The sequence below is a fragment of the Megalops cyprinoides genome, chromosome 12 (assembly GCF_013368585.1).
Source record: "Megalops cyprinoides isolate fMegCyp1 chromosome 12, fMegCyp1.pri, whole genome shotgun sequence".
NCBI classification, from domain to species: domain Eukaryota; kingdom Metazoa; phylum Chordata; class Actinopteri; order Elopiformes; family Megalopidae; genus Megalops; species Megalops cyprinoides.
The window spans coordinates 3,186,359-3,197,827 of NC_050594.1; the positions used below are offsets into that span (position 1 = coordinate 3,186,359).

An 11,469-nucleotide genomic window follows, 5' to 3' on the forward strand; every position below is an offset into this window, starting at 1 on the left:
TGTTAATGTAAATCTTTTCAGTTGTTATTGCCCCAACTCTTGTAATACAGCTTGGGTTTTGCTTACACCTATTTATTTCTATGATCAAGAACCAGCACGTCCAAATACATTTGAATGTATTGTACACGCCACTAAACTTCGTTATGCTTGATGTTGTATACCACAATGTTGGAAACTGGACATATGGTTCATTACTTTTATCATCTTCCAAACCAGCATGTATGATCAACAGTCTCATCACTGCATTACACGCCACGACGGAGAGATCCAGTGCTACAGGAAACCTGCCGTTTTGTCTGATTACGCTTTGTGTTGGGCTGTAAAATAAGCACCAGCACCAGCAGAGCTCATACCGTGCGAGCGATCGCCCATCTGTGTATTGGGCTTCCGCATGTGTTTCATTTAAGAGCAGCGAATCGATTCATAACACGCCTACTCTAAACTTTAAAAAAAACCCATCTTTTGTGCGCGTTTTGTGAATTGAATACGCCGTGATGGGCGGCCGATGGCGAGTAATATATCGGAGGCTCGCTGGCTGTTTGCAGTCCCGGAGCAGGTGTCGGGATGCGATGAACTGAGCGCCCGAGCGATTATCCCCTTGTCCTCGCCATGTGATGAGAGTGACTGACTGACGGTGCCGCTGGAGCAGTGATTTTGAGTCATTTTCACCAGCAACAAAGCAGCCGTTGCGCTGACGTAAAGCATCCCGAGCACAGCGCCGCAGCGTAAGGCGTCCAGAGCCAGGGGGAGACCTTAAACAACATAAATATCCCGCAATCTCAAACGAACAGGTTTAAACGGATGGGTAATCACAGTATGAAAAAAAGAGGATGGTGCTCAAAGCCAGGAGTCTTTGATAGTTGCGATATGGATTGAAATGGATTCTGGGAGAGAATTATGACATTTGCTGTAAGGTGCCGCATTGCCTGGCCGCTTGACGGTAGGATGGTGTAATGTTTTTCTATGATAATTTTGGTGTTTAGGTCTTTGGGGTGGGGATAGACAGTGGAAGGGCTACGTTAGAATGGCTGTTATCTTTGCTGTAAGATCAGCGTGTCAACCTACATCGGCAGAATGTATTGTAATAACGTAACGGACATACCGTTTGCTGCCACGGCCAATTATTTTTGTAAGGAGCGGTCTGATAAATTTAGACAAAGTATAGATACACTAACGGAATAGGCTACCGAAAACATTACGGTGCTGTTTGAACAGTAGGTACATGTTCCAAAGTGTGTGCCGCTCGGGACAATTTCAACAGGCAATTATTTTTGAAACCTTTATCCCAAGAGGCTTTTCATAACGTGACGCATTTATTGCTGGAGATTCTACCTAACGACTGTAAAATAATCGACCTATTTTTAATTATTTATTTATTTTTTACTGTTCTCGGCGAAAGCTTTACAAAGAAAAGGAATCATGACTCATTTGCAAGCGGGGTTGTCCCCCGAAACGCTGGAGAAGGCCAAGTTGGAGTTGAAGGAAACCGCCGACACTTTGCATCAGGACATACAGGAGGTGAGGGATATGATAATCACGCGTCCAGACATTGGCTTTCTTAGGACAGACGACGCTTTCATTCTGCGATTCCTGCGAGCACGGAAATTTAACCACTTCGAGGCGTTCAGGCTGCTGGCTCAGTATTTCGAGTACCGCCAGCAAAATCTAGACATGTTCAAGAGCTTCAAAGCAACCGACCCGGGCATCAAACAGGCTTTAAAAGACGGATTTCCGGGGGTGCTAACCAACTTGGACCCCTGTGGCAGGAAAATATTAGTTCTCTTCGCCGCCAACTGGGATCAGAGCAGGTAATTTGAGAATTTGTATTTTTCTGTTTCTTTTTTTCCCCCACATTTAATAAAGAGCAATCATTCGTTACACGGACAGCTGTTCTTTCAGAACCACACAAACCTTGTAAATGTTGTGCAAGTGTATGTAAAGCGTATGCAAGTGTATTCCCTTATGAAAGCGCAGCCCCTTTAACTCCGAGTTAAATTTGACTTTTAGAAAGGGGCAGGTTTCCCATTACTAATTGTCTAGATTAAACTCACTGTGATGCGTGGTGACCCATAGTGACACACGCACTGAGCTAAAAAATTGAACTTTACAAACAAATATTTATCGTTAGTAATGTTTCAATATAGTTTTCTAGTGAAAAGTAACTATAACGTAACGAGTTCAAGCCAGGATGCGCTTTCACTCCCCAGTATGATCAATGCTTTTCTGAGTGAGTGAGTGTTTATCATCTAAAAGTTGTCAACTGCTGCTTTTGAACAAATTTGCTACTTAAATATCGTACTTAAAGCTTCTTTAAGCTTCTTTAAGCTGCCTCTGAAAAAGTTGGTTTACCTTGTTCTCATTTAAAATGTGCCTCTATGCTTTGATATGACATTCAAAGGTACTGGAATGTTTTAACAAGTATTTATGAATGAACCCCGGGGAAAATGTTCAGTTGGACAAGCCAAACCCTGTAAGACTACTGTGTAATAGTCTACATCTTAGAGAGTATTTTCGGTGGTTATTCGCTAAATCTTCAAAGGAAATGATTAGAGTGCATATGCAACCAAAGAAGCATCTGTACAAATTCAGAGCAATTTATTAAAAATTCCACTACATTTGAATTTATGTTTTTTCCCTATCATAGTTGTATGCTTCATGATGAGGTATCTTCTGTTCTTGATATTTAACATGTAGATATATCTTACTTGACTTACTTTATTTGAGATGTGTCTGATCTTATTTGCGTGCGTATCTATAGACATGTCCCTGTGTTCTGCAGTTGTCTTGGCTGCTTTTAGGCTCAGAGTGCCCTGACTGTCACGCTCTGCTTGCAGGTACACCTTCGTGGATATACTGCGGGCCATTCTGTTCTCCCTGGAAGCCATGATCGAAAATCCCGAGCTACAGGTGAACGGGTTTGTGCTGATCATCGACTGGAGCAACTTCACCTTTAAGCAGGCCTCCAAACTGACCCCAAGCATGCTGCGGCTGGCCATAGAGGGCTTACAGGTAACGGAGCCAGTCTATCATTCTGACCCTGGATCAGTCCATGTATGATGGTCACACTTCCTCATTACCTTATAATGTGTACATGTTTTGCCCCGATGAGTTGCAATCATCAATGTGCTTTTTAAGAACTCTGATTGCTCTTTGATGAGTATATTCAGTACCCCATCCGCAAAGAAAGCTTTATAATGCATTATACAAAGCCCTCATAAGCAGAATATGATGTGCTAATACGTATTGCATTCACACGCCTAGACACTTATGCCAGCTGAAGTGGACAGTCTCAAACTGCACTGCTATTCATATCATGAGTGATGTTACAATAGCATAACAAATCACAATGTCAGGGCTGTTTTTATCTCAGACGGGGAAAAGAATGATTTGCTGGTACAGAGTGTGGAGAATAGAATAGAGTCTGAATAGAGGTTGTCTTATTTCCTCCATTGGTGTCCTTGTGCCACTGTGGGAATTGGAGATAAGGCCACTGGAGTGGCACTCAGAGGAGAGGATCTCTACCATCCAGCCTTAGCGCTTGTCATAGTATAATTCCATTTTAAAAAAGGATCCATCTTTTTGCCATTTAATGTGATTGTCTCTTTGGAAAACTGCTTGTATGCAACATGTAGCTGCCCTTAAATTCAATAATTTCTTGCTTGCCCCCTGAGGTGATCTCGTCATCTAGATTCATTCAGATTCATCCATACATTTTTAGTGATGGCATTTACAGAAAGAGAGACAGACAAAGAAAACCGCAGGGGCGATCACATAACCTCCCACACCAACTACCAGTGGCAGTGGTGCCAAAGACTGGGACAGAAAATTCCCAAAACTCCCACTCCATCACCTCTTTTTGTCTAAAGTGTTTTTCTGTGATTATGCAGATCTTGTGTACACCTTCTCCCACATCCCAAATTCTCTCCTGTCGTCCATTTCCTCCACCCTTACCTCCTCCTCCTCCCCTTCACCTCCTCCCTGCACTCCTCCTTCCCTTCTCTTCCTCTCCTTCATCCCTCCTCTGATCCTGGTGCCTCCTTCTCAAAGACGCTTAATGGCCAGGTGCGATCCATTCCTGAGACTCCAGGCTAAAGATAACTGAATCTTTTCCTGAGCCATTCATCCATCTCTGAGCAGGGCCCTGATGTTTTTACCTCTCACACCATTAATGGCCTGTTACCCCTCCTGCAGTGGCTTGAATAGGACCTGACCTTTCCCTCCCTGTGTGAGAGTGAGACTCTAGCTACTCCCAGTCTGTGTCAAGGTTGATCATTCAACAAGTGCATCAGCCTGAGTGTTATTTCACCGCATAACGTTCACAGGAGCATTGATGTAAATCTATAATGCAAGCCGCTAAGCATAAAATAAATATACATATTTTAAATACAATTTTTAAATCACTAAAATAGGGTCTGTATGAGAACATATTCTTTAAATAACTGCAACAAAGTAAATACATTCCAGATGAGTAGAACATTGTGCCAGGGTACTGATTTCATAATGCAGAACTCGGATGTTTCCACTGACTGTGTGGAGCAGGAAGATGTTATTCCAGCGTTGCACAGTGATTACCTCAGTGTTGGATGTGGCCTCTGCTTCTCTGTCACTCTGTCCTCTTCAGCATTGTGACATAACCTAGGCTCTGCAGCCAATCACAGCAGACCAGATCTCGCCATCCCACCCCACACATCTCCCCTGGTTTCCCTGGCAACCTGTTAAACCCACATGCTGCGCAGTCTTCAGACAGGCTGTGAGCAGAGAAAAACACACCCATGGGATTCAGCTGTGCGCGCGAGCTGAGCGCATGCATTTGTTCGGTTGCACATGTGCGCACACATGCATTACCACTCCTCCGAGTTTAATGCTGTATTGCATTGTATTGTTACAGTTCTATGAGAGCATGAGATACATTATTCTGCCCAGTATACTTATATTCTCCTCTTCTACATGGCATGAGCTATGTACCCTGGAAAATGTCAGTCTAAGCATTAATAATGCATGGACCTGACACATATTTCAGAGGCTTAATTTCCTGTAAATGCAGGAGAGCTACATCATCATAAATGCTGGTGATGACTTGAAGCTTCATGTCTGGTTGTGTTAGGCTGATACAGAAGCAGAGCTGAGAGCTGGTGGCTTAAACATTCTTAATAGCCTTTAATGATGATGATTCTTTAATAATCTTCATTATTAAAGGACACCCGGTGATACTTTAAAATGATATATCAGTAGTTTACAGTTATAAGATTTTTTTTTCTGAAAAGGGGCCATACGTGTTAAGAAATAATGGGAAATTGTTTGGCTGGATGTCACAGTTACAATTCAAATCAAGGCTGCTGTAAATGTCCAACCAGACACTTTCTCTGGGTTTATATCTTCTCACAGAACAATCTTCATGCCTTTAATGCATTGTAATTGTTTGTACCTCATCTGAGAGTGTCAATACACTGTCGCTCCCTGGATCATTCAGGATTTAGTGAATAATGACACAGGCATAGCTATGGGTGGAGAGACCTATGAATACCCCAGGCTGAAAATAAAAAAGGACTAAAGAATGGTGCATTCCCACCATACAATGATCACATCTGGGTGTGAAAAGCACTTGAAAGGTAACAGTACCTCCCAGTAAACCTGCAGACCTTGCAACATCCCTTATTTGCATGGGAGTCTTGATTCATCACAGAGATGTGTGGAGCTGTCCATGGTGCTGAATGGATGTTTCAAAGCATTTTCTTTGTATTTAGAACAGGTCAGTTATATTAACTAAAAATATGAATATGCATTATTAATAATTATAATAGTAAATAATAACTATCAAATAAATTGTGACTTTAACTAATCTCAGAAACCCTGAGCAGTGAAGAAACGGGCAAGAACTAAATGAGAAAGATACAGCCACCCACTCCTTTATTGAAATGTTTTATTGAGGCATAGAAAAAACACAGATTCTGTAGACAGTAAGTGGCTCTCTCTGTCTGTTTCACTTTCTTTTTCTCACTCTCCCTCTGTTTGCGTGCCATGAGCTCATTTCCTGTCCTGAGGTCATCTCCTGGGAGAGACACCACGTTTTGAGGTTGATCCCACAAGCCCCTGATACTGAGACCCTCACAGAAAAGGACAGCTCCTGTAGCTTAAAGGAACAGAATGAGTGTCATGGAACATGTCATTAAAACGTAGATTCTGCCTGCGTGGAACAGTATGACAGAACTTGGAAGGTCTGTCAACCTGTATTAAAGGCTTCTGTGTGACATAACGCATCTGTGGCTGAACGGTTGTGTGACAGAACGTGTCTGTGAAATGTTATAAGGCATTCGGTTGGTTCAGCTCTGTAGTCTCTTCAGGACAAAAATAAATTCAAAGCGTATAACTCAGCTGTGGTAAATGACCATGCCACTCTCCACAGTGACTATAGTGCTAAATTCTGCACAGTGTATAATTGTACAGTGTTAATTCTCCACAGTGTAAAATTCCACAGCAGTAAAGTCTCCACAGTGTATAGCTCTCCTGTGTTTAACTCTCTGATGAGTGTGACCTTCCACAGTGTAAAATCTGTTTAGTGTGTAAGTCAGAATTGGGCAGCTGGATCTTTGCCCCTGTGAGGGTTGACTATGTGTGGGTTTTTTGATTGTGGTCTCTTCAGTCTTTTCTACTTTTTCTGATGGTTGGAGGTTGCATGCTCATGTACACTTGTCAGATCAGATGCTGCAACTTAGCATTAAGTCCTGTACACATTTTATATTATTAAAAATTACAGCCCTAGTGCTGATACAGTAGTTCCTGCCCTCATAGATCAGAGGTGTCAAGTGTTTGATTTGATGTGAAGGTGCAGGTAATCGCCTGTGTAAGTGAACACATTAATTTTTTTTCCTTCTAAGAGCTTTCCATAATGCATTGATGTCTCTGGAACTTCATGTGATGATGGTGACCCATTTATGAACAAGTTACATTGTTTGTACAAGTAACACAACAGAATTATAACAAGTGTTTTGCTATGCTTTCTCTCTTCGTAGTACTTCAGCACTCCACATAGAGCATGCAAGCCAAAAGGTATCACTTTCATATCCACAGGAAACGAACAGCCACTGGGGGAAAAAATCATTAATCCAATCTTTCCTTGAGCGGTAAAAAATAATAAGTCAATCGAAATGATCTTATGATTAAAATTAAAGCAGCTTCGCAAGATGTCGCAGACAGACGTCCGTCTGTTCAGTGAAGGCGCCGGCTGTTGATGGCTTTGCGGTGACACCTGGCTTCATGCATGTGCATTGGATCAGATAATTCACCAGCTGTGAGCTTGCCCATTCATAAATAAATCATTTGGACCCTATGAATATCTGTATGGCGATGAAAAGAGACACACAATAACGATTGTCTGTCAAAACGCAGTAGTGTGGCACAGGAGCTCAGGAGCTGGGCTCGTAAACCTGAGGGCTGCAGGTTTGATTCTCAGATGGGGCACAGCCACTACACCCTGAAGCAGCATACTTGAATTGTTTCTGTAAGCAACTAAATACATAAATGGATAAAATACAAAAAACTAAGCTCTGAAGTTTGCCCAGGGCAAGGCTGAATTTGAAGCAAATGAATTGTACTATGTATCCATGTTTTCATTCCCATAAACCACATACCACTGGAGCAAGATCAATCAAGTGCAGAGACTAGGACATAGAAAGAGATGTTGTACATTCAGTATTTTACTCTTTTATCCAATGCAGCTGGTACCTCCGTCCCTGTCAAGGGCATTATCTCACAGCTGAAAAGCCGCAGTGTGTGAGACACTAACAGCAGCGCTTAAATCTAGCTGGAGGAGGCAGAGGGCCCAGGATCTCGGCTATCATCTGTTTGTGTGTCAGATCGGCTGCCAGCTCTGCAGCCTGCGGCCATCGCAGATGGCACCGCTGCTGGACGGGTGACTGCGTGGCCGGGCCACTGGTGCCACACACACTCCTGGCATCAGCGCCCTGCCAGTGAGTTAGCGGCTTAAGAGCCGCTGAGCGGACACACGTTGGAGCGGGGGGGGTGGCGCGGGGTGGGGGGCTGGCCGCACCGGCTGCCGTAACACCGATGGTGAAGTTCACATTAGCATTCGTTTCGGCGTGTTTGCACACATGAAAGGAACGCTGCACATACACACCCCGGTGCACAGTACACACAAAGAGATGAAGTGGCTTATTTTACAGCTCTTGTTTCTCGGTGTTTGTTTTCCTGAGATATGGGAGAGCGGCAAAGATATAATTACCAGTTTCAGCGCGGCAACCTCTTCAGATCGTGAAGTGGAAACCTTATCAAGAGGTTCTTCCTTTCCCTGTGTTATGTTTACATCCTATTCTTAGTTTAGGTGGCAGGGTAGCATAGTGGTAACAAGCAGGGCTCATAACCAAAGGGTTGCTGGTTTGATTCCCCACTGGAGCACTGCTGCTGTACCCTTGGGCAAGGTCTTTAACCCAGAATTGCCTCAGTAAATACCCAGCGGTCTAAATGGATAACATTGTAAAAACTCTAACCTGTGTAAGTCGCTCTGGATAAAAGCATCTGCTAAATGCCAATAATGTAATAATGTAGGTGACGGAAGCTGGCAGTAAAAGATGTCCCACATTCATGCAGTAAATTAGCAGAAGCGCACAGCCTCCGGCAAAGTTGTCTCTGAGCACAAAAATAGCCGACACGATGGTCACGGCCTCCTCCCTCTTCCCCTCCTCCCAGGACAGCTTCCCGGCCCGTTTCGGCGGGATCCATTTCGTCAACCAGCCCTGGTACATCCACGCGCTGTACACTGTCATCCGACCCTTCCTCAAGGACAAGACAAGGAAACGGGTGAGAGGACCGCCTCCCTATGCCTGAAGAGTTTTCTGTCCAGAAACTGTTTCAATAACACTGAGTGGGTAAATTACCTTTGAAATGACTCAGTAAGAACAGTTGAAAGTAAGAATATTCAGAACATCAGGGCAGGTGATTCAGCCTGTCTTGGATCAAGATTTTGGCTTTATCCGATGTGATAACAATACGTTTTATTTACATGATGTTTCTCATGCATTACAAACACTAAAAACAGTGACAAAAACAGTACAGAAATATAGAAATACATAAATAAAATGAAAACATTTCAACAAAGTATATTTATGGCAGCCATGATATTTCATGATATTCATGGGTATACCTCCAAGTCCACCATAAATGTCACCTACATGTGGTGTAGTGAGACAGTAAAGCCCAGCGAAAGTGCTTAGATGAACAGCAGCTCAATATCAATAAATTTCCCTGAAAAGACTTTTCACTTGGTCTTTTTCTGGGTCTTATTGTCAAATACTCATGCTCAAAAAACTTCCAAGCCCCAGTTAGACAGGAAATCATTTCAATTTCCAATCTGACAGTACTGTGGAGGTACAAACTCACACCTCTTCATTTTGTAGGGTAGTCGGTGCTCGCTAAAGTTGACCTTAACGTTGACCTTGATCTTTAACGGCCTTTGCAGATTTTCATGCACGGCAACAACCTGAACAGCCTGCACCAGCTGATCCACCCCGAGATCTTGCCGTCCGAGTTCGGCGGCATGATGCCCCCTTACGACATGGGCACGTGGGCGCGAACTCTGCTGGACCACGAGTACGACGAGGAGCCGGACTACTGCCCCGAATCCTACACCCTCTCCGCCAAGGACCTGGAGAAGGACCTCTCCCCCAAAAACATCAAGAGGTCTGTCACAAACTCATGCATATAATACTATATCAGCATACAGTATAGCAGCAGAGTCTACATCCGCACACAGCAGTACACATATCTAGAATCAAATGTACTGGAAGGGGTCATACCACTGTATACTCTGGCACATACCTATTGTAGCATACACTGGCAGCATCAATACCAGGACATGCTGGTACTTCCATCATCAGTGTGCCACAAAAATACTGGCACATGACAGCACACAGCGGCAGCATCTGTACCACATTTCCTTTCCAATACCACCGTATACCACCATAACACCTATACCACTGAGGTGACTACAGAATCATTGCAGGTGTATGCTAGCAGGGTCTTAGAAAACTTACTCCGCGTGCAACATGTACAGCATCAGAGTCAACTGACAACTTTCCTAGGTTGAACGTTACTATCAACCTTAAACATAATGTTAAGCTCCACATAGATATACAGTATGTGTGTATTGATGATCACAAAATCAGTCTGATATTTTCTCAGGGAATGACCCTTTTTAACTTAGAGAAAGAAAGCACTCAGGACATTTGATTTTTGTGTGATTATTTTGTTGGCTGTGGACGCTGTGTGTCCTTGTGTTGTGATGTCTGCATGGCCGTATTAAAGTCACCACAGCCAGCCTTTCAAAATGCAGAGGTCGAAATGCAAAGCTTTAGAGCCCAGCGCTGCCCCAGATTAATGTAGGATGAATGGCCTCTCCCCAGTCACAAAGCAGATTACGCCTCAGATAAAGACATCAAAAACAGGTCAACTGTGCTGTCTGGCCAAACGAACCGCTGTGCCTCCACTACCCAAAATGCTGGGGACCCGAGGCTCTGTTCTGTGTAACCACATTGTACTTCGTCTTTAACTTTGACAAACTGAAGCCAAGAGCTGTTTTCCCCATTTTCATTTTGTATTAGCGATCGCTGACACATGGTGTTGCAGAAGAAGCAAAAATGTAAGGCTTGCCTGTGTGTGTGTGTGTGTGTGTGTGTGTGTGCATGTGAACATGAGTGCTAAAAAAAATAAAATGTAGGGTCGTAAACTCTGCTGGGACACCTCTGAACACAAACATACTCATTCACTATGACCATTATCTCTCAACGACATCACCACCCACACTTCCTTATTTGTTGTGGAATGAAACAGGAAGGATTCTGGGTGATGGTGCTTTTATGGAACAGACATACCCCTTAGTGTCATGCTGTATTCATTTCCCCAGGTCCCAGTCTGTGGTGGAACCAGGCGTCCTCAAAAGGCCTGAGAAGGTGAGGAACGACGAGGAGAACACACAGCCTCTGCTTTCACTGGACTGATGTCTCCTCAGCTGCAGTGCAGGAGAAAGCACAGCTACGGGGGGGGTGAACCCTGGAACAGGCGGAGCAATCACGTGTCATCAGTGACTCACTGATGTGAGCCAATCAGAGTGCACTGCTTCACTATGGAGAGGAATGATGATGGTTCATTGGAGTCGGTGATTGATGGCACACAGTGACTACACCTATTGCAGGGTTTGTGAAATCTCTTTCTCTCATCTCTCAATTACCCCCCCTCACCACCACCACCATCACCACCACTGCACATACACACACACACACACACACATACACAAACACAGGGGACAGAATCATTTAATGAACAAAAAACATTTTTGTTTGAATGTTTGGGTTGAGGAATGAACAGGAGATCCAGGACAGCCTCTGGAATTGAACTGTTCTGACGTGCGTATGCTGTACGCTATCTTTTAAACTTTCCTGACGACCGTGATGGGGAACT

General features: G+C 43.8%; 1 protein-coding gene across 1 annotated transcript; it reads left to right on the plus strand.

Annotated features, from left to right (window-relative positions):
* The first annotated feature begins 473 nt into the window (after positions 1-473).
* On the plus strand, positions 474-11,038 carry LOC118787172 (clavesin-2-like). The gene is made up of 5 exons (XM_036542636.1): positions 474-1,808; positions 2,835-3,009; positions 8,704-8,814; positions 9,473-9,693; positions 10,916-11,038. The coding sequence occupies exons 1-5, from the start codon at positions 1,420-1,422 to the stop codon at positions 11,007-11,009; spliced, it is 990 nt and encodes a 329-aa protein (XP_036398529.1). The 5' UTR covers positions 474-1,419; the 3' UTR covers positions 11,010-11,038.
* Positions 11,039-11,469: the final 431 nt, after the last annotated feature.